This window comes from Papio anubis, chromosome 12, assembly GCF_008728515.1.
Source record: "Papio anubis isolate 15944 chromosome 12, Panubis1.0, whole genome shotgun sequence".
Classification (NCBI taxonomy): Eukaryota; Metazoa; Chordata; class Mammalia; order Primates; family Cercopithecidae; genus Papio; species Papio anubis.
This window is the reverse complement of record NC_044987.1, coordinates 68,330,244-68,353,211: the sequence shown is the minus strand read 5'-3', so window position 1 is coordinate 68,353,211 and position 22,968 is coordinate 68,330,244. Positions and strand designations below refer to the sequence as shown.

General features: G+C 44.3%; 1 protein-coding gene across 3 annotated transcripts; it reads left to right on the top strand.

Annotated features, from left to right (window-relative positions):
- Window positions 1-4,698: 4,698 nt before the first annotated feature.
- Window positions 4,699-22,417, top strand: NRIP3 (nuclear receptor interacting protein 3). Of its 3 annotated transcripts, XM_009186626.2 has the most exons (8): window positions 4,906-4,980; window positions 17,090-17,177; window positions 17,288-17,449; window positions 17,937-18,019; window positions 19,736-19,875; window positions 21,133-21,185; window positions 21,299-21,393; window positions 21,652-22,417. In XM_009186626.2, the coding sequence occupies exons 3-8, from the start codon at window positions 17,318-17,320 to the stop codon at window positions 21,803-21,805; spliced, it is 657 nt and encodes a 218-aa protein (XP_009184890.1). In that variant the 5' UTR covers window positions 4,906-4,980; window positions 17,090-17,177; window positions 17,288-17,317; the 3' UTR covers window positions 21,806-22,417. The 3 variants fall into 3 exon arrangements, with proteins under 3 accessions (XP_003910296.1, XP_009184889.1, XP_009184890.1); XM_003910247.2 differs by lacking the exon at window positions 17,090-17,177 and having other exon boundaries at window positions 4,699-4,980; window positions 21,707-22,417; XM_009186625.1 differs by lacking the exon at window positions 17,090-17,177 and having other exon boundaries at window positions 4,699-4,980.
- The last annotated feature ends 551 nt before the right edge of the window (window positions 22,418-22,968 follow it).

The window sequence follows — 22,968 nt, the reverse complement described above, 5'->3', positions numbered from 1 at the left end:
CCCCTCTGGCTGGGGCTGACATAAAGATATATGGAGCAGGTGGGTTAGGCCTATGCTTTGCTGTATTCTGAGAGACTTGCCATCTTCAGAGTTCTCGTTTCCATACTGAAGAGTTTCCCACTAGGCTCAGAAGGGCCCCTCTTTTTCTGGGTTCCCGACCTATGTTGGAGAGGGCAAGGAAAGAGGAGGAACAGGACATATTTATTGAGAGCCCACTTTGTGCCTTTATATATTATTTCACTCAAATGAGACAGAACCCTGCAAGATGGGTAAACTGAGACTCAGAGAGCTTCAGTAACTTGGCCAAGGTCTCACAGAAAGCAAAGGGTGGAGCCAGATTCAAAGCCAAGCCTAGACTCCCCACTTCCCTACTTCCACCAGACACACTTCCTTCAGATACTGAGTTTTTCTTTCTTTCCATTGTTTCTCCTCTTTTGCTGTCTGAGTTGAGGTCAAAGCCTGTTCTCATCTCGGGAAATGAAACCAAATCATTGCTGACTGTAATGGATCAAAAAGACCCAGGCAACTTTGGAAAACACCAGCAGGGCTGCCATCAGCCCTGTTTCTTGAGGCCATGGTGATGTTGGCAATCACTCTGAAGGAAAAGGACAGAAATATCTCTTGCTTTAACCTGCCAAAGCAGACACAGTCTTCAGGGCTGGGTGCCAAGTCAGGGGTACCATGTGGCCAGGGATCCTGGCACACATCTGGATAACTGTTTGAAGAATCTTCCTGCCAAAGGGGGTTGGGGTAGTGGTGAGGACATCTGAGGAGGAAAGAATGGGGTAGTGCATGAAGAGGGTCCTAGGAGTGGCCATTCTAACTTCAGGGTATGGCCAAGGGCAATATGCATGGGTAGGGAGGAAATGGGGAGGAAAATTTCTTGGCAGTTTCCCCTTTATCCTCTGTTCTTCTCCTCTACTTTTCAGGCCTCCCAGCCTCAGCACTCATCCTGTTTCTCATTCTTAAAGGCCTCTCTGTTAGCTGAAGACCCAAAAGAGGGTTGCTGGGAGAATAGGTTGTAAGCCTAGAGCTGCAAATAGCCATCAGACAAGAAGGGCCTGCCTATAGGGGCATCAGCTCAGAGGAAAGCAGAGCTGAAACACAGTGATAATGCCATTTGAGTCTTTGGATCCAGCCATGCCTGAAGTCCTGCACTTTTAAATTAAGGGGACCACAAATTTACATTTTCACATAAGAAATTTTCAACTGGCTATCTGTCACTTATAAGAAGAATAACATGAATAGCATTCTAACTGAAACAGTACCGGATTTTCTAGTATGATTTTCAAGTACAGATCTTCTATAACAGCCAAGGGAAGATGCAGAGAAGTTTAGGATAGAGCCATTGCACATGGAAAATCCAGACTCTGGAGACACTGAAGAGAGGAAGAGAGCTGGCCAGCCCCTGCCTCAGGAGGCCTTCACTCTAGAGATAGGGTATGATGCTCGAGTCTGGCTTCGTGTCTGAAGCTCTGTAGGGAAGCCTGGAGAAGGGATACGCCAGCCCCAATCTGAGAGTTCTGCAACCTACAATTTTTCCTGAAGTTGTTCCAGGTAATGATGGTTGCTACCTTCTGCTGAGCCTATGCTACATGACCAGTGTATTATACTATCTATCATTTTATTTCTCACAGCAGCCCTGAGAAGTAGACATATTGGCACAATTTTCTAGATGAAGAACTGAAAGCTCACAATGGTGCAGTAACTAACTGGTCACATAGCTAGTAAGCAGCAGAGCAGGGATTCAAATCTAGTGTATTAGACTCCAAAACCTGTGTTTTTAACAACCATATTGTATGTTACTTCCTCCAAGATGGGTAGCTGAGGTAGGGGAGGTTGGTTGGCTATACGGAGGATTAATAATAATCTTTTCTGTTGGTACAGCCCTAGAGAGTTGACAAAGCACAACTGTATATGCAATCTCACTACATCCATTTTACAGATATGGAAAGTGAGGCTCAGAGGTAGGAAGTGATTTACTCAAAGTCATTTGGGCAAACAGGATAAACCACCCAGAGATAACTCTCCTTAAATTAAGCAGGCAGTCTTGAGGACAGTGACGGTATCAGTCTGTCCAAGGAAGGTCTCAGACAGGTGAGGGGACCAACAGGTATTACAGCCACAGACCCAACTGCAGAACACAAATGCCGCTACACCAAAGAGCTCTGAATTCACAAAAAGATTCCCAGTTCCAGCCAGGCCCCATTTATTTTTCAGCAACACCTGATATGGGTAAATTCCAGTTCAACTAGAGAGATTCAGCTTCCTAGTGTTCCCAGGGGGATCTAGCTGTGAAAAGAGCCCCTTTCTTCTGTCAGGACATCCTCAGCAAAAAAGGCTGCAGGACTGAGCTGAGCAGCCTGAAGAGTGGGGACTCCAACTCCCCCCGAGAGTGTGTACCTGCCTGGCTTCCTCCCTGAGGAAAGTCACTGTCCCAGCCCAAGCCCTAGGGGCCCTCACTGTTGGACCTGTCCTGATGCTTTGCCAAGCTCAGAGGCACCTATCCTAGATAGACAAGGCAAAGCTGTCTTTCACTGTTCCCTGGGTGACCCACACCTGGAGGAGTTATCAGGCAGGGATCCAGGTGATGGGACAGAAGGGGCCAGGGCAGCCACTGTTGTTCACTGCTGGAAGTGTGCCAGGGGACTGGAAGGTGAGCAGCAATCCCACCTGTCTCCTAGAAACCCTGTCCTCCGTGTGTAGGGGAGAGTAAAGGGTGGGCACACAGGGAAGAATCCAGCCCTGGGGCTTCCTTGAAGCCAAGTGAGCAGCCTTCTGGATTTGTTTTCCCACAGTGTCTGAAACTGGGGCAAGTGTTGAAGGCAGAACAGAGGAAAAGCAGCAACTTCATGAGGTCAAACCCAGTCTCTCCAGATCTAGGTAGTCCAGCACAGGTTCTGGGAGTAGATGCCAGCTTTACCACTTGATTTCTTTGGTATGACCTTAACTTTTTGCCATCCTTTCACTAGTATTTATTGAGAATCCTCTGCATATTAGGGCATCAATGCTAAGCAAAAAACGGATTCAGTCACCTTCCTGGAGGTTCCAATCAGTGGGGGAGACAAATTAAACAACCAGTACCCCCCTACCCCCACAGAAAGTGAAATGCCCAAGAGATACATAGTATATAATTAGAGAGACTTCACCCTCTCTGGAAGGTCAGAGAAGTCTTTCCTAAAGAAATGATAATGGAGCTGAGGTCTGCAAGAAGCATAGGAGTTTCCTGAAGAAGGTAGGAGGGGACACTGCACACAGAGGGAGCAGGACAGTCAAAGGCAGGCCATTTGGCAACAGGTGACTGGAAGGAACTGGAAGAAGGGCTATGAGGCTGAAGCACAGAGTGGATATGCAGGGTCTAGGCAGACCATGCAAGAATGTGGGTTTCTCTTAGAGCAATAGGAAGCCTTTTGAGGTGCTCTTAGCAGGGAAGTGAGATGATCACACTTACTGTTTGAGAAGATTACTCTGGCAGCACAGTGAACAACGGATTGGAATGGAACTAGGGAGCATTCAGGAGGCCAGACAGAAAGTATCAGGTATTTGCCTGTAAAATGGGGGTGATGAGAATACTATCTTACAAGCTGTTGCCAGGATCCAATGAGATACTACATTTTAAGTGTCTATTCCAGTACCTGGCACATAGTAAAGGCCCAGTAAGCGTCGATATTGTTACTTTTATCATTGGTTCTTTGCTGAGTGCACATATTTCTCATCCAGGTCTGCTCCTGTGTGATGGGGTGGAGGGGGTTGTTGTGGTTTCCAGAATGGAAACGTGGTTTGTGCCAAATCACAACGTCGAGACCAGAATCCAGGATGCCTGAAACCTGATTAGAATGGCTTAAAAATATGTATTCAAGAAGAAAAACGGGTTCCAATCGCTCCTACTAAGGACGCTGGAGGGATGGTGAATGATTCTTTAGATGGTAAGTCCTAGCACTTGTTGGGAAAAACAGGTGCTTCTCTGGTCGGAGAGCAGATGAGGGCTCGCAGCCGCGTGCGCTCCCGCGGAGGTGGGGGACCCTCGCCACTCCCCCGTCCTATGCCCGCCCGCGGGCTTCCGACCGCACCTGCTCCCCCGGCTCGGAAACGCGGGCCGGGTGCCCGGCTGCAGGCAGAGGGTGCCCGGGGGAGGAGGTCCCGAAAGGCTCCTCCACACGCCTGCACCGGCTGCCCCCTCCCCAGTCACGTGGCCCGGTGGGTGGGGACCAACCTGAAGTTGTAAAAATCCCGACCGCTCCCAACTTCGGAGGGAGCCGCCAGTCCTCCGGGCCCGGGCGGTGGGCGCTGGAGCCCCGGCTGGCGGCGTGGAGGTGCGTTTCCGAGAAGCCGAGCAGCGGCGCGGGCGGCGGGACTCGAGGCATGGCCCGGCTGTCGGTTATCCCCGGGTCGGCCACGGCGTGGACAGGTGAGCTGGGACCCGCGGCCAGCGGCGGAGATGGCCGGGGCTGCCAGGGCATCGGGCCCCAGAGCCCACACCCGTCCAAGGGATGCGGGGCTCCCACGCAGGAGGGGGCGGTTGGGTGAAGAGGCCGCTGTGGATTCTCGGCCCGCCGGGTCACTCCCACCAGCGCCGCCGCCTCCTCTCCCGCTTTGCCACCGGGTGAGCAGGGCACGCGGGACGCCAGGGAGCCTTGCGGGGCGTGGACTCTGTGCCGGCCCCGCCCCCCGCGCGCACACTGGCTGCTCCACGCGACGTCACACTCGGCTATAAAAGGCGCGGCGCGGGGCCCTTGCGGCGCTGGAGGAGCTCGAGCTCGAGGCTGCTGGGGAGCCGCGGGCGACCGGGCCGCCGGCGCCTCAAGGATGTTTTACTCAGGGCTCCTTACTGAGGGCGGCCGCAAGGAGACCGACATGCGGGAGGCGGCGTCGCTGCGACAGCAGCGCCGGATGAAGCAGGCGGTGCAGTTCATCCACAAGGACTCCGCCGACCTGCTGCCCCTGGACGGCCTCAAGAAGCTGGGCTCGTCCAAGGACACGGTGAGCCCCCGCCGCCGTTCTTGCCCTGGCCCCGGCGGCTTCGCGCCCGCGGTCTTCCGAGGCCCGGCCGTTGCGGCTTTCACTGAGTCACGGCCCGGCCCGCCGCTGCCCTTGGCTCGCGGTCGCTGCGTCGCGCATTCCTCCCCTTCCAGCACCCCTGCTGCGGTTTCGGTGGGGATTCCGTCCTAGCTTTTCAGCTCGCTCTCCCCTCGGCTGTATCTCCTCCCTGGATGTCTCCTCTCCAGAAGAAGGAAGAGGTCCTGCCCTGCCCTCTTGCCCTCGGGTCTTCTTTCTCTCCCCTTATTCTTAATACCGAATTTTGTTCGTGGGGCTTGTGCCTCCTACGCTGTGTGGCTGGTTCTATGACCCAGACAGAGGTGATTCCTAATGACTTCGTGTGAGGGGGAAAGAAGTGGAAAGGGATTTTTTTTTGACAGTTGCCAGATCCGGAAGATTTTTGTTGAATCCATTGTCCCCCTATGCAAAATCCACTTCTCTAGTTTTGGTCCTATGTACCTTTGACCTTCCGTCCTGAGTGGGGAGAGAGAAAAGGGGTCGAATGTGAAGGTTTCCTGAACCCCCAACATCTCTTCATCATTCTCTTCTCTTCCAGCCCCGCCCCCAAGGAGTGAGTAGAGGGAGGAATCCAGGCTGCTCCATCTTACCGACCAGCTAATGTGTGCATTTGGGGCTGGGGTGGTTGCAGTCTTTTTTTCTAGCACGGTTTTTCTTGGCATTAAGTAGAAGCACCCCAGGACAGGAGCCCTGGGGTAAAAAATGGTACTGTCCTCTTTCTATAGAATGAAAGGGTGACCAATATAAAGAACTGTATCTGTCATCCCTCAGCCTCTGTAGTGGTCCTGGGTCAAGTTTATGTTTAACTTTGTAGTTTTATCTGGAGTTTTCTTGTAGTTGGATTGTTTTCTTGAATTTCACAATGGCTTTGTTCATTTGGGTGGTAATGTATGAAACGCTAATTAAGTGTCTTTTAACAAATGAAATAAGTGCTCTGCATAATTTTTCTAGTATTTTTTATTTTAAGCTTTTGAAATGTTTAATTTTGGATGTGGTTGTTAGCTCTAATTCATTGAAATTGCCATTTCTGGCCCCAGGAGGGCAGAGCTTCTGCATCCATTTCCTTTTTTTTTTTTTTTTTTTTTTTAAATTTAACAGCTCTAATGACACACAGGTACCAGTATAATTTTTCTCCTCCCTGCCATTAGTTGCTTCTGTGCAGGGTTTGTCTACTTCAGTTATCTTGTTCTGTTTTTTGAAAGTTGTGGTTTTTTGTTTTGCTTTGCTTTTTGCACAAGCCGCAGGATAGTTTCCCTGATTTATGCTAACCCAGAGTGATGAGTGATTGAAATGTGCTCCTGCAAAAGAGGTAACTCTCTTTTCCCTTCTTTTACTTTAAAGCAATCTTGATTCATTTAACAAATCAGGTTCGAGAAATATTCTTTCCTTCAGGCCAAATAATCCTATCCTCGTTCCTAGAATGCTTGTCAATCAATAAAGAAGGAAGTATTATATTAAGAGAAGAATTAAAATATGGAATTTTAAAATGCTGGATTTGGTTGTCCTTGGTTGTCAAGGAGTTTCCTAGCTTAGGAAGGAGAGCTACCTTAGCTTCCTTCTGCCTAGGATTTCTTATACTACTTCATGCTGTGTAGGAATTCCATCCACTTTTCTGACTCCAGTCTGTCTCAGTTGAGTCACGAAGGGCTGATAGCATAGAGCACAGGCAGCAGGCTGCAAAGAGGAAGGAGCCTCAAGAAGCAGGATATTGCCTTGAGTATGACACATACACATGGCAGTTGACTGTGAGGCTCTGAATCATGGTTCATGCTTTCTGTGCCCCATCGTCATGGAGTTTATTTCCCTCTCTCACTGTTTTCACACCTACAGTGTACAAGTGATTGCACAGAACAGCCAGATTACAGAAACGGAGGCAGACCGAGGTAGGGCTAGGAGAGCCGCAAGCACTGGGGTGAGGCAGCATGCTTAAACTCTTGAAACTGTTGTTGCAGCCTCAGTACAATCTTAGAAGTGACCTTAGAAGTACATTATTATTGTTTTACTTTATAAATACATCTGGGATAGACTAGTGTTGACTCAATTTTCTCTCACTGCAAGGGAAATTTGGAGGATGCTAAAATTAATTGAATAGTTCTTACTTGAAGTAGTTTATAGTATAATCTCGACAGAAGGGGTCCAAGAAAAGGGAGAGGATAGCATCAGAGGGAGATAAGAGAGAGGAAAAATTAGTTGTAATTGACTTTTGGGTTTGTGAAGGTTGTAGGTTGTTTTCCCTCGTACTAGTAACCAATATTTACATTATACTGCTGGGATTTCTGAATTATCTACCTCTTACTATGCTGTGTCTGTAATGTTCACTGCTTGATCAGCCTGCCAGCCCTTTTAGGACTGGCAGAAGGCAACCATAGGAAATCAAAGGGGGTCATGTTGTCTTGGCCCCAGGAAAGTGCCTTTGCCTATTTCTGTGTATATGGAGTTGGCTGATACAAAGTCTTCTGTGGAAATTATATTTTTGTCTGGCCCTTTTGCATTTATCCTTTTATCTTATATTGTTCATTCTGTATTAGATTAAGAACTAAAACCAGAGATATGAGTGAGCAATATTATATTTGATTTTTTTTTTAAGAGACGGGTTCTCACTTTATTGCCCAGGCTGGAATGCAGCTGCAGTCACATCTTACTGTAGCCTCGACCTCACAGGCTAAAGAGATCCTCCCATCTCAAACTCTTGAGTAGCTAGGATTACAGGTGCACACCACAGCACCAGTCTAACTTTTGTATTTTTTGTAGAGATGGGATTTTGCCATATTGCACAGGCTGGTCTTGAACTCCTGGTCTCAAGTGATCTGCCCACTTTAGCCTCCCAAAGTGCTGGGATCACAAACATGAGCTACCACACCCAGCCCTGATTTTTTTTTTTAAACTCGATGAAGCTGGAGAAAAACATCTCCATTCTTGTAAATTTGCCTGTTGTAATTTATCTTGTTTTAGCTACCAGGTTCATTAAAGTTTTTCTCGTTGTGCTAAGGACTTTTTAATTTTTAAAAATAGTCATGTTATGTGATAATGTGCTGTCTTTCCTAAATGATATCATACTTACCTGTATGCATTAGACCATATTCTTACTTGTCTGGCAATAGAGTTTTTCTTTCCTACATATGATTGCTTCTGATCAGAGCTAAATGCTTTTTCAAAACTGACTAGAATTAGGAATGAGGCTGGGGGAAAGATGGTTGAACACAGTAAAGCAAACTTACCATAAAATACCTGAACAGAATCTGTCTATTGGAGCAGGTCTGTGTGGTGTGCCCTATAGATTAGCCATCCATATCACCACATTAAATTTTTATTTAATTTTTTTTTTTTTTTTTGTAGAGACACAGTTTCACTGTGTTACTAGGTTGCTCTCAAACTCCTGGCCTCAAGCAGTCCTGCCTCAGCCTCCCAAAGTGCTGGGATTGCAGGCATGAGCCAGTGTACCTGGTCAGTACTATGTATGTTGAAAAACAGGACATCCCTTGGAAAGCCAATATGTCATTAAACGAATGAGAACCACTTAACCACATTTATAAAACAGGCATAGACTGGGGATACAAGTAGTACAAACTCTTTAACATACAAATATTGAAGGGATTCTGAAAGAAAGAATTCAATGATATTAATCAAGAAAGGCTTTTTGGCTGCGTCTGATGGCCCACACCTGTAATCCCAGCACTTTGGGAGGCCAAGGCAAGTGGATCACCTGAGGTCAGGAGTTCAAGACCAGCCTGGCCAACATGGTGAAACCTCATCTGTACTAAAAAGGTAAAAATTAGCTGGGTGTGGTGGTGCACGCCTGTAGTCCCAGCTACTCAGGAGGCTGAGGTGAGAGAATTGCTTGAACCTGGGAGGCGGAGGTTTCAGTGAGCCAAGATTGTGCCACTGTACTTCAGCCTGGGAGACAGACTGAGACTCCATCTCAGAAAAAAAGAAAGGCTTTTTGAAGAAAGAAGCGGTAGAGATTTCTTTCAGTACCATACCAAGAGCTGAGGATATAGCTGAAATCGACAGTCACGGTCCCTGCCCTTGTGCAGTTAACATGCTAGTAGGGCAGGGGTGAAATATAAACAAGTAAATACACAAAATAATTATGTATTTATAATTACTATGAAAGAAATAGTGAGACTTGTTAGTAACTAAAGAGGTGACCTACCTACTTTAAGTTGTATGGTCAGGGAAGGTATCTGTGAGGAAATGACATTTGAACAGAGACCTGGAAGATAAGAGGGACCTAACCATTAGAAATGTTAGGGGAAGAACATTTCAGGCAGAGGGGACAGCCGGTGCAAAGGGATTGGAATGGGAGAGGAATTTTGAGCAAGGAAGTGAGTGTGGATGGTGTTGAATCTGAATGAATAAAGGGAGAGTGGTTTGTATATGGAAGGAGAGGCAAGGACCAGTTGGTTCAGAGCTGTATAGAGAAGGGTAAAAAGTTTGGATTTTTTCTGAAGAACAATGGGATACCATTGAAGGGTTTTGAGTAAAGTACTGTGTTATCTGACTTATGTTTTAAAAAGCTTACTCTGGTTTCCATGCAAAGAATGGACTGGAGAAGGGTAAAAGAAGAGGCAGAATGCAAGTTAAGAGGCTGTTGCAGTAGAGATAAGAAATTACAGTGGTTTGGATTAGATTGGAGGTAGTAAAGATGGGGAGAAGCAGATCAATTCCAGGTATGTTTCAGAGTACAATAGCACTTTTGATGGGAGGTCAGGAAATGAAAAAATCAAGAATGGATGTATGGTGGTGCCACTTACCAAGGTTGTTGGAAAGGAATTAACCCAACATGTTAAAACTGAACAAGACTTTGGAGCTCAAACGTCTTTTATTACTGATCAAGAGAGTAAGGTTTAGAGAAAAGTAATGCTCATAGAGATTAGTGATTCACCCAAGGTAATATGTGACAAGTGGTAATTTGCTGAAAGCAGAAAGCTTTCATGGAGTAATAATTTAAAAGATGAGATTGGGAAGGAGGATGAGTGGTAGTGGAAGGTCTTGAATGCTAAATCGAGGATTTTTCTTTAATACAACTAGGAAGAGAACCACTGTAGGGGAAGAGGACCATGAAAGTAATGTTAGGAGATTGCTTGGGCTTAGCAGTAACAGTAAATGAAGAAGAAAATAAGAGGAGGCAGAATTTCACTCACTGAGATAGGGAATAAAGGAGAATATGCAAGTTTTATAGAAAATATCAGTGGGATAAGTTACGTTTGAAGTGCCTGTGGAATGTCTAAGTAGAGAAGTTCAAAAAGGTAGTTGAATCTATGGGTCTAGAATTGAGATGACATCTGGACATGAGATAGAGTCATCATCATAAAGATAGTAATTTATGCAATGAAAACAGATAAAATTGCCCTGGCAGTATATGTGGAGTGACAAGGGACCAAAGATAGAGCAATGAGGAACACTAATATTTAAGAAATGAACACAGGCAAAGGAACCAGTGAAAGAGACAGGAACAGAATAAACAGGTGGTTTTAGAGGCCAGTGGAGGAGTGTTTCAGGATAAATAAAATGTTGAGTTTATTGCAGCATTGTTTCTAATGGCAAACATATGGAAATAATCTAAATGCCCATTAGTAAATAGTTAAGGTATGTTTATACAACAAACTTGTCTGTCAAGGATTTGCTGTTTTAAAATGTAGAAACGAGGGCAGACATAAGAAAATAGATGCTAAGCTGGTTATAAGATAACCTGGCATTATACCTGCCTAAGTTACATGGTGTGTGTGCACATGCCTTAGTTTTTGCATCTGGCAGACACTGTTAGTTGGCTAAATCATCACCCATTCTTAGCCCTTTTCTATATGCCTGACTCCTCTATAGAGATTATAAAAGCTAAATTATCTCCCAATGTCTGTTAAAGTTAGGAGTGGCCATATGAGTTCTGACCAAGAAGATATGGGAAAAAAACTGCCAAAGGAACTTCTGGGAAAGCTTTTCCTTTTCTGATAAAAGCAATTGATTATGTTAGAGTAGTCCTTCCTCCTTTCTCATTTCTTGAATGTGGATATAATGCCTGGAGCTGGGGTATTCATCTGTGACCATGAAGGAATGTCCAAGAGAATTACAGAGCCAATAGCCCTGAAGTTGTTAAGCTGCTGAGTTAGTATCAGCAGCTTCTATCTCTAGACTTCTTGTTACGTGAGAAAAATAAATCTCCATTTAAACTGCTGTAAGTTGGCTTTTCTTGTGGCTGAACTCTTTTCTGCTACATGGGGTATATTTTTATTTAAAAATTTTTAATGTAAATAATTTAAAACTTAAAAAAATTTAAAGCTGTTGCTTGTGTTAGGGATCTCCATATCTCCAAGTAAATTCCAAGTAAATGGTGATACTGCTATTTCTTAATTAACTGTTTTCATCACTATCTGTCTAGTCTTACTTTTTTTTTTTTTTTTTTTTTTTTTTTTGGCAGAGTGTCACTCTGTTGCCCAGGCTGGAGTGCAGTGGTGTGATCTTGGCTCACTACCACCTCCACCTTCTAGGTTCAAATTATTCTCCTACCTCAGCCTCTCAGGTAGCTGGGGCTACAGGTGTGAACTACCATGCCTGGCTAATTTTTGTATTTTTTGTAGAGGCAGAATTTCACCATGTTGCCCAGGCTGGTCTTGAACTCCTGGGCTCAAGCAATCCGCCCGCCTTGGCCTCCCAAAGTGCTGGGATTACAGGTGTAAGCCACCGCATCCAGCCCTGATTTTCTATTATAATGGATAAAAATTTAATTATCTTACACTTTCCCATCATATTCATTCTTCTGTTTTACTAACATTCTATTACATAACTATTTTGGGTCAAATAAGCATTTACTGCTTACATTATTATGACTATGTTCTTGTTATTTACAGCTGAGTCAAATGTACTATTTCCTTTCTCATAAAAACATTTTTCTCAAAATTAATTTCCTTGGTTTTTTTAAAAAAAGTTGCCATGTAAAATTTAATTCTCCTTCAAGTAACTTAAAACTATAGATGGTCTAGCAAGTCCATTGTTTTCTTGGAGAATCCTTCCTAGAGTCTCCTGTCTTTTCATTTCATTTTGGACTGGCTGCTCTTAAGAGCTATAGGCAACCTGTATCCTGGACTTTTCCTCCAACCTCATTCTCAGAACTGCCTTTGCCTCTCTATTGGATTCTTTTGTTCTTAGATCTCATGCTTTTCCCCTTGTTGTTTGTTTCCCTTGCTTTGGTGAAGCATGCATACCTTTCAGTAGCTTCTTGACAAGACACAGGAAATAACTTTCTTGAGTCTTGACCAATAGTTTGACTAGGTACTATTAGATACTATTAAATAGTTTTACTAGGTACTAATTACTATTAGAAATTATGTACTATCAGATTTTTTTTTTTTTTTTTTTTGAGACGGAGTCTCCCTCTGTTGCCCAGGCTGGAGTGCAGTGGCACGATCTCAGCTCATTGCAACCTCCACAATGAGTTCAAGTTATTCCCCTGCCTCAGCCTCCTGAGTAGCTGGAATTACAGGCACCTACCACCATGCCTGGCTAATTTTTGTATTTTTAGTAGAGATGGGATTTCACCATGTTAGCCAGGCTGGTCTCGAACTCCTGACCTCGTGATCTGCCCACCTTAGCCTCCCAAAGTGCTGGGATTACAGACATGAGCTGCTGCACCCGGCCTCAGATTTTTGAAGGCATTATTCTATTGTCTTTTAGCTTTGATTGTTACTGTTGAGTAGTCCTATACTATTCTGATTCCCAATCCTTTGTATTTTTATCATCTTTTTCTCTTTGGAATCTTGTGGGATCTTTGTCATCCATGCTATTCCAAAATTTCACAGTGATGTGAAATCTTGATGTGGATCTTTTTTCATTCATTATGGTAGGCTCCATGTGGGGCCTTTCAATCTTTAAACTCATGTCCTTCAGTTCTGGCCTAGTATGATACTCCCCACTCCCCTTCAGCTGTTCTCGAAACCTGAAAGCCTAGCCAAGCTATCAACTGATCAGTCTTTTTATTTACTCTTACAAGAAGAGTAAACTTTTGGCATTCTCCCCAGTTCTCTGGGTCAAGTGAGAGTCTTATGAAGACTTTAGTCTATTTCCAACCCTAATTGTATCCTTCAATTGTAGAGGTTCTGATACCTCTAACCCCTCAGCCTTTTAGTTTCAGTAAGACAACTGCTTTTACAGCTAGATGCAAATATATAATAGCTCAAACAAAATAGCTTCTTTTTTCTTTTTTCTTATTTTTTTTTTGAGACGGAGTCTTGCTCTGTTGCCCAGGCTGGAGTGCAGTGGCACTATCTCGGCTCACTGCAAGCTCCGCCTCCCGGGTTCACGCCATTCTCCTGCCTCAGCCTCCTGAGCAGCTGGGACTACAGGCGCCCGCCACCACGCCTGGCTAATTTTTTGTATTTTTAGTATAGACGGGGTTTCACTGAGTTAGCCAGGATGGTCTCGATCTCCTGACCTTGTGATCCACCCGCCTCGGCCTCCCAAAGTGCTGGGATTACAGGCATGAGCCACCACACCCAGCCTATTTTTTCTTAAGTAACAGTATTAGTGGAAAAGTCAGCAAGACAGCCTCTTCCATTTAGTCCTTTAGAGACAGTAGCTCTTCTGTCTTCAACATGTGGCCTCTGAGAAGGTTACCATAGTGGTCATCTCCACTCCAGCCAGTGGGAAGAGGAAAATAATATGGAGAAGTATGCACAGGAGATTTTTATGGGCCAGGCATAGAAATGGTGCATGTCACTTCCACTCACATTCTATTCTGTAGAACTCAGTCATATGGCTATGCCTAACCGCCAGGAGGGCCAGGAAAGAATCTAGGTATCTTCCTATGAAGAAGAGGAGAACAAGGATTTTAAAGAGCAACTGGCAGCCTCTGCCGCTTCAGCTCTCTGTGAAGTGAAATGGTATAAAGCACTTAGCTTTCTCTAGTCCAGGTCATTATTGCTGCCTTTCTACCTGCTATTGAGATTCCAGAATTTTGTCAACATCTTTTTTTTCTTCTTTATTGTTCTTTTTGTTTTGTGGGTTTAGGACTTACTCTTTTACTGTCATTTTAGTGAAATTTTGACTGGAAGCAGAGGTAAATATGCAGCTATATTGTTACTTAAGATATGTAGGCATAGTAAAATGACCAGAGAAAAACATCTCTGAGGTTCATACGGGTTTGTTGGCTGTAAATTTTCTATTCCTGAACTATATTATTAATACTTTTTAGTTATCAAAGAGAATGAAAAGAATTATGTATAGTGACATAGAAAATGCCTTTTTTTTTTGAGATGGAGTCTTGCTCTGTCGCCCAGGCTGGAGTGCAGTGGCACGATCTCGGCTCAGTGCAAGCTCCCCCGCCCAGGTTCACGCCATTCTCCTGCCTCAGCCTCGTGAGTAGCTGGGACTACAGGCGACTGCCACCACGCCTGGCTAATTTTTTGTATTTTTAGTAGAGACGGGTTTCACTGTGTTAGCCAGGATGGTCTCCATCTCCTGACCTCGTCATCCACCTGCCTCAGCCTCCCAAAGTGCTGGGATTACAGGTGTGAGCCACCGTGACCAGCCAGAAATTGCCTCTTATATATTAAATGAAAATAGAAAATTTCAGAACAGTTTTATAGTATGTTTGTTTTTTATATGTTTATAAATGTATTAATATTTTTTGAAAGATATACTTCTAAATTTAATGATCATTATTTGTCGGGAGTGGGACTGAGAAGGGTTTGAGAGATTGGGGAGGTTTTTGCTTTTAATTTTATTTATTTATGTATTTGTTCATTTATTTATCATTTTGAGATAGAGTCTTGCTCTGTTGCCCAGGCTGGAGTGCAGTGGTGTGATCTAGGCTCACTGCAACCTCGGCCTCCTGGGTTCAAGCGATTCTCCTGCCTCCCCGTCTCTAGTCGCTGGGATTAAAGGTGCACGCCACCACGCCTGGCCAATTTTTGTATTTTTTCTTTTAGTAGAGATGGGGTTTTGCAATGTTGGTCAGGCTGGTCTCGAACTCCTGACCTCAAGAGATCCACCTGCCTCAGCCTTCCAAAGTGTTGGGATTACAGGCGTGAGTCACCGTGCCTGGCCTTTGCTTTTTATTTTATATATTTCAGTGATACTTAAATATTTTACATTGAGCATGTGTTTGAACCTTTTTTTGGTTACTAAAGAACAAGTAAAGGAACAGTCAGCAGGGCCAAATTCACTAGAAAAATCTAGTAAAATTAAGGCTGAAAATGTCTACTGTATTTGGAAATCAGAGGTTGTTATTGGTATGGGATAAGAAGTGATCTCAGTGAAGGAAATATGGGATATCAGGAAATAGATGTCATGGTTTAGGCTTTTTAAAAAAAGACCATTCCAGATAAGGAGGGTGATTAAAGGAGGTTGTAGAGTCAAGGCAGCAGGATCTGATGTTTTGTGGAGGAGTTTTCTCCCCAATATCTAGGAACTTTTAGTATGTTTTATAACTTGTGGAAGAAGAATCCAGTAGAAAGAGAGGAAAATACAGAAAAGGGATGAATTCAAGCAGAATGATTTCAGAACTTCCCTCGTTTGTCTCATCTCTCCACTAATGATTAGGCTTCTTTGCAAGATTAAGAACCAGATAAAGTTTTTAGCAAGACCAATGTAGGAAGACATCCCCAAACTTTAGGTAAGAGGGCTTTGTTTAGATGGTCTTTGAAACTCCTTCCAGTCCTCACTTCTACAAGTCCAGTTTTATCTGAGTAGGTCCTAGATGTAAGCACGGATGTAACAGAAACAAACACCCTGCTTTAGTATGGCTTGAGCTAGGAATCCAGTCTTACTGGTGAGAGAGATTCGAATGAAGCATTTTAGTTTCTTTTGAGAAGCAAAGCATTATCCCAGTGTTGCATCAGAAAATCTGACAGAGTTAGCACTTCCTCCAGCTCCTTGTCAAGCTAAGAAGCTCTCATTTTCTTTACAAGTGCCTCTCCCTCCACTTTTCCCAAAGATACCAATTTAGAATGTGCTTTGCCAAGAATCAGTGTATTTCGGGAATCCATTTCTTCATCTCACTAGGGTTACAATGAGTCATGGCTGTGACTCCATTCTTCCTTAGGAATCTGAAAGGTGGCAGATACTGAAGACCTCCAGTGCCAGCCCCTCCCCTTGAAAGGTTCTAGGCTCTGGGCTTCTAAGAGTGACTTCCTTCCCCATAGAATCAGAGTGTCATCTGGTATATGTTAGATAGAAACTTGGGGTGAAACACTCTCCTTTGAGGGATTTTAAATGCTATTGTAGCTGGGCATAAGATATTTGTGTATACAGATTTCTCCAGTCAAAGGATTTCTTTTCAAGAGATATCTTAAATTTTCTGGAGGCCACTTTGAATGGGAACGGTGGAGCATGACTATATCTGCCCTAGGAACTCTTCTAAGCTCTATCAAAGTACAGACTTAAACTCACACTTCTCATTCTGCTTCTTAACATTAGGCATCCTGGCATGCATATAAGGTCTAATTAAGTCTCCTGCTTCTTGGTCAGTGTCTTCCCCCTTCATACCCCCACTTTTGGGCCATTGAAGGGAAGGGAAATGGATGATAAGATAGGGCAGGAGAAACCAGTGTTTTGAGGTCCAGAGGATGCCAGCAACGATGATTCTTATGTGTTCTGTCAGGTTTCAAAGTGTGTCTGCTGAGAGGCTTGCTCAGCAAGTGTGAATTCCTGTCTTTTCACCCTATCTACCCATGGGTGACTCGGCCCACAGGAGAGCCAGCCACTAAGGTATCTACAGGCTGCATCTGAAAGATAAGAGAGTGAGACTTGACACAGAAGTAGGCAGAGCTTCTGAATACCGGTGTTAGCTAAGTTTCTTCAGCCTATGAAAATGAGCTGCCGTTTCTATAGGGCAGTGATTTGCTGTCACCTGGGAAGATACAGAGATCACTTATTCTAGACTAAGACCACTTTTCCCTTGAAATGCTCTTGTAAGGGGAAGAAAGGTAGCAGGCCTAGGTTAGTCCAAATAACAAGGGCCCTCAGTTCTCTTAAGCCCTAGAATATTTATCGGCCCTCTCCACATTTCCCAGTGTCATATCTTGCATTTTCATTCATTCAGGGTGGCCTACTGCAAATTGGTTTATGGTACCTGCTCTGACAATACCAGTGAAGTCCTCACTTGAAGGAAGTATAAATGAGAAACAAAGGTAGAGCTCAGTTATGGGAGGCTCCTTCATTATTTTTATGGTACCTGGGGGACAATGGGAAAGAGGGATGTGGCCTGTCACTAAGAAGTCTCTGCTTTCTATCCCTCAAGCAACCCCATAATATTCTGCAGAGGCGCCTCATGGAAACCAACCTGTCTAAGCTCCGAAGCGGCCGTGTCCCTTGGGCCTCTAAGACGAACAAAGTCAATCAGGCTAAGTCTGAGGGGCTAAAGAAGTCTGAGGAGGATGACATGATTTTGGTTTCTTGCCAGGTAATGTTCTGAGAACAGATTTTCCAGGGTTTTCTGGAAAGTAGGATGTGGGACCCTCTCCCCCTGACTTTATAGAATATGGGTCTCATGGAATTCATAAGTAAGTTTTAAAAGGGCCATTCCATGCAACACTGGAAGTGTATGTGACATTTTGTATGCACGTGTGTCTTCATGGGAAGAAGGAACAAAGCTTTCATCAGATTTACAAATGGGTATGTGATTTTTTAAAAAAGTTTAAGAGCTATTTGTTATGTAGCAGAAAACATCTAGAGTTTTTTGGGGGATCTTCTGTCAGCCCTGGATTCAGCAGGAACAAGAGCCAGTCAAAGGCAGACTTAGCAGTGGGTAAAGATGGGACACTATAACCCATAATTGGGAGGATGCTCTCCACCCCTGCCTTTCATATGACATCTGCTGCTTGCTGTCTGCATCTCCTTTCCCTTCTGCTTCTCTGGCTCTTGTTGAACAGTACATTTCCTCCCCACAGTGTGCTGGAAAGGATGTGAAAGCCTTGGTTGACACAGGCTGCCTATATAATCTCATCTCTTTGGCCTGTGTGGACAGATTGGGGTAAGTAGCCACTCGTACTGAGTGGAACTTAGATGTGAGTGTACTCTTCGCTTGACTCTATTTTATGGTTAGAGATGGTGAGCATCTCTACGGCAGCTCAAAGAGAAGTATGCAGAGTTCAGATCTCAGCTGGAACCAGAGTCCTTAGTAGAGGGGAGGAGTGGTGGGTTATCAGGCAAGTGGAGAAATCAGTGAGCATGGAAACTTTTGGCTTTCTGTTAACTCCCCCTATTAAGTTTTGAGCAAAGACCTCTGAACTTGAATGAGACAGCCTGAGACCTCTGGCTCATTGTGTGCCCTGCCCTGATCCACTAGACAGCAAATTAAAAGGAGCTGTCCTGTTGGTATACTCCATCCAGATGAATAAAAGTAGGGATGTGGTGGGCCTTAGCTTACTCAGAGTCTTTCTGGAGGATGCACTGCCTGTCCCCAAGAAACATCCATCAGAACTGAGAAGAGGACTGCAGCTGCTACTGCGCCTGGGCCTGGGCCTGGGCCTGGGCCATCATAAAGATGATTAGCCAGTAGTTTATTTTGTTTGTTTTGTGTGGTGGAGCCTCACTCTGTTGCCCAGGCTGGAGTGCAGTGGTGCAATCTCGGCTCACTGCAACCTCCGCCTCCTGGGCTCAAGTGATCCTCCTGCCTCAGCCTCCTGAGTAACTGGGACTACAGGTGTGCACCACCATGCCTGGCTAATTTTTTGTATTCTTTGTAGAGAAGGGGTTTTGCCATGTTGCCCAGGATGGTCTTCAACTCCTGGGCTCAAGCGATCTGCCCGCTTCAGCCTCCCAAAATGCTAGGATTACAGGTATGAGCCACTGCACCCAGCCCTGAGCTTTTTATGTGGTGAAAAGATGAAGTATAGTGCAACATGATGGTTCCAGAAAGACTGATATGTCCTGGTGCATAATTAGGCAGCAGACTGCCATGATTCCAAAGGAATTAATAACCATCTGTAAAACTGCAATTATTTTTCTTTTGGATGGGCTATAACATCAAAAGAGAGGAAATAGAGGAAAGCAGAAGTATTGGCACAGAAAGTCCATAATTAAGTATTTATCCACCAACCCATAATAGCTCTGGTGCTAGCTATTACAATCAGCTTATGTAACATGTGAAACCTTGGTACTGTTTCTTTCCTTCCTCCCCTGCACAGACAAGTTAAATTAACAAGGATTTTCTCCGTGATATTCCTTGCTGCTACGAATATCAGTGCACTTACCAAATAAGTACTTGCCTCCACTAACATTATAGTCTAAGACAGACTGATGAAGACAGAATGAAATAGAAAGGACAATGAGAAAATTAGACATTGAACAAAGCACCTTCTAAAATTAGGATTAACCTGACTTCTCTGGTATCTGTTACTCACAGATTGGTAAAAGGACGTGTTAACTCAATTGCCTCACACAATGGTGGGGACAGTAGGATACAGAATAGGATTCTCTGAATATGTCAGTTCCCCTGTCTTCACCAATACACATAAGTGATGTAAGGTTTTTGAGAATGGGAGATGAGTCTTTAGTGTTTTTATATCCCCCTGGCATGTTTAGGACAAAGTGCTGAAACAACAAATGTAGGATGGCTAGCACTTTTTGGTAAATTAATCCCAAGAGATCCCTGGAGAATTCCAGTTGTAGGTCAGAAGGTAGGCATTGCAGGATTCTATCAGGAATCTCTGTCAAGGGGATTTTGGTATCTTCCTTTTTGGTGCAGACTCAAGGAGCTTGTCAAATCCCACAAGCATGAAGGAGAAAAGCTTTCTCTACCCCGGCATCTCAAAGTAGTGGGCCAGATTGAACACCTAGTGATCACACTGGGCTCTCTCTGCCTGGACTGCCCAGCAGCTGTGGTTGGTAAGCAGAATTGAGGGCGGGACCTATGGACCCTAACATAAACCCTCTCCCTACCCCCAACAAAACCTCATGAGATCTCATGCCTGTAAATATTGACTTTTTCAAAATGGTTCCCATTTTTCTGTACTATAGATCTTGTCCCAATTTTTGGTCTCCAAAGTACTAGATGGGCCCTGAGCTACATTCAAGACATGTTGAGAATCAATCAGTTAAACAAATGTGGAGGTCACATAAAAAAAATTCAAGGAGCAAGAGGCCGAGCGCAGTGGCTCATGCCTGTAATCCTAGCACTTTGGGAGGCCAAGGTGGACAGATCACCTGAGTTTAGGAGTTCAAGAACAGCCTGACCAACATGGAGAAACCCCATCTCTACTAAAAATACAAAATTAGCTGGGACTGGTGGCGCATGCCTTTAATCCCAGCTACTTGGGAGGCTGAGGTCGGAGAATTGCTTGGACCCGAGAGGTGGAGCAGAGATCACGCCACTGCACTCCAGCCTGGGCAACAAGAGTGCAACTCCATGCCAAAAAAAAAAGGAGCAAGAAAACACATTTTTATGTACAGGTGAAAATGTCCCCTGAGAGCTTTCCATGAACTAGAAACAGAGAGCAACTTACTCCTTTGCCATAAATCCTTTGATAATTTCCCACCACTTTCCACACTTCTCATACATTTTATTCTTGACTACTCCAAGTTATTGGTCTTTGTCTAAAGACCTTTGTCCTTTAGAGTAAAAAAGACCTGAGTTTGCATCTTGGCTCTATTGCCTTGTAACTTTAATGATCTAGGAAAATTACTTAATACAACACATGCTTGACCACGTGCGGTGGCTCATGCCTATAATTCCAGCACTTTGGGAGGCCAAGGTGGGTGGATCACCTGGGGTCGGGAGTTCGAGAGAAGCCTGGCCAACATGGTGAAACCCTGTCTCTACTAAAAATACAAAAATTAGCCGAGTGTGGTGGTGGGCGCTGGTAATCCCAAATCTCCTGCTGAGGCAGGAGAATTGCTTGAACCTGGGAGGCAGAGGTTGCAGTGAACTGAGATTGCGCCACTGCACTCCAGCCTGGGCAACAAGAGCAAAACTCCATCTCAAAAAATAAAAAAGTAAAAATAACAAAAAAATAAAAATAACACATGCTCAATATATGCTTATTGGATGTTATTGGATGGATGGGTGGAACCTAATAGTGATTAGGCCGACTTCTAAGCAAGCGTGGAAATGGCTAAATCTTAATCATCTTTTTGTTTTATTAGATGACAATGAGAAGAACTTGTCCCTTGGTCTACAGACTCTCCGATCTCTGAAGGTAAGATTGACTCCTCTTACCCCTTGATACTTCCTCTCTGAGGCAGGTATCCTCTTACACAGGAACTCATAGTGGTATCACTGACAAGTTACCAGTGATTCTCCTGTTTTCAGTGCATCATAAACTTGGATAAGCACCGGCTGATCATGGGGAAGACAGACAAGGAAGAAATCCCTTTTGTGGAGACAGTCTCTTTGAATGAAGACAAGTGAGTGCCCAAGTGGGTCAGATCAAGTCACATCCATTTGTCATGAGCTGCGAGCAGGGCAGTGGTGGTTCTTAGACAGGACGTGGGGTTGTATCCTGTCTTTGGCTTCAGTTATACTACAAATCTACCCTTCCCCCCACCCAGAGTTCACCATCCCATAAAACTCTGTAGTGCACACATCAGAATGAGCAATGGTCATGTCACACAGAGTGGTAGGGAAATGAGTGGCTTTGAAAGCAAAATTTTACTTGCCTTCAGCTTAACTTTTTCTGAATATGGCATTATTTCTTCTGATATTTATTTCTCATTTCAGCACTTCAGAAGCATAACTACAGCCTGCAGCATGTCTGCACATGTGCATACACACCGGGTTGACAGATTGAGAAAACTGGGTTTGAACCAAATGCCGTAGCAACTTGCTGTGGACCAAGTCCTTCCATTTAATAGAAGCTCTAGGGGCTCCTTCCCATTCAGACCTCTCTAGACTATAGTCTATGCTTAGAGATCTTGTCTGGTTATAGCCATTGTTTTTTACTCCTTTGATCACTTAATTTATAGACCTTTTTTGACACTGCCAGTCTCACTTGTGGCCTATTTCTCTGCTGCTTCCAGGAATTTGCTTTTATTAGTCAAGTATAGGGGCTGCCAGGTTCTGTGTCTCCATAGATATATTTGCTTCTTTTCCTATAGCTAAAATGTATAATAAACAGGAACCTGACCTTTACCTCCTTTCAGCTGTTTCAAACAGGTGCCAGGATACCTATGTCTTGGAATTAGAGTTTCTTCAAATTGATTAATTGATTTTTCAAGTATGGATTACGTGAAAGAGCCCAGGGACATCATCTATTACAGTTTAACTCTTTCATTTAAAGGTCCACAGAGGCAAGTGAATTGTCTAAGTTCATATATTAGGTCAGTGACTGAAGGGACTGAGAACGCAGACCTGATTTCCAAGCCAGGACTCCCATGCTGCCTCATTTGTATTCAAGCCTTTAACAGGAGGGCAAAGAGGTGAGAATGTGTTTTAAAAAAAAAAAAAAGAAAGAAAGAAAAGGGCAGAGCAGGGGAGGAATATGCTCTGGAGATGGATGCTAGGATGATTTGCGTAGCTCTCCCTCCTGTGTGCCAAGCCCACTAAAATTTCCTTGCCGCAAACTGTCACATTTGGGCCCTCATCTTGGTGCCTAAAAACTGAGCATACAAAGATGAATGAAATGGTTTCTCATTGTGAACCTCTTGGAGGAAAGGAGGAACCACAGACAGAGGAATATTAATCCCTCTCTGAGATGGAATTGAAGGCTTAAGTAAATCAGAGTGTCACTGTCAGACGTTGATTACTCCCAAGATCCAATCAGCATTTCTGCCTATCCTGTTATGTGTCTGCCAAGGACTTAAGTAGCTGGAAACCAGGAGTAGAGAAGGGGGCGGGTGGGGAAGAGCAAGGCCAGAACAGAAGGGAGTTGAATGAATAATCAACTGGTGGAGAGGCCTACCTAGATAAACCTTTCTGGGAGGTAGGGAATGACATTTTCAGGCAAGGAATTGAGACGTTCAGTTCTGTCCTGGTACAAGGAA

Bases quoted from the DNA above. Each gene is read 5' to 3' on its own strand.
- NRIP3 (XM_009186625.1), top strand. From the start codon at position 4,807: ATGTTTTACTCAGGGCTCCTTACTGAGGGCGGCCGCAAGGAGACCGAC. The intron at 4,981-17,287 runs GTGAGCCCCCGC...CTATCCCTCAAG, and splicing joins TGGGCTCGTCCAAGGACACG to CAACCCCATAATATTCTGCA. The intron at 19,876-21,132 runs GTAAGCAGAATT...TTGTTTTATTAG, and splicing joins CTGCCCAGCAGCTGTGGTTG to ATGACAATGAGAAGAACTTG.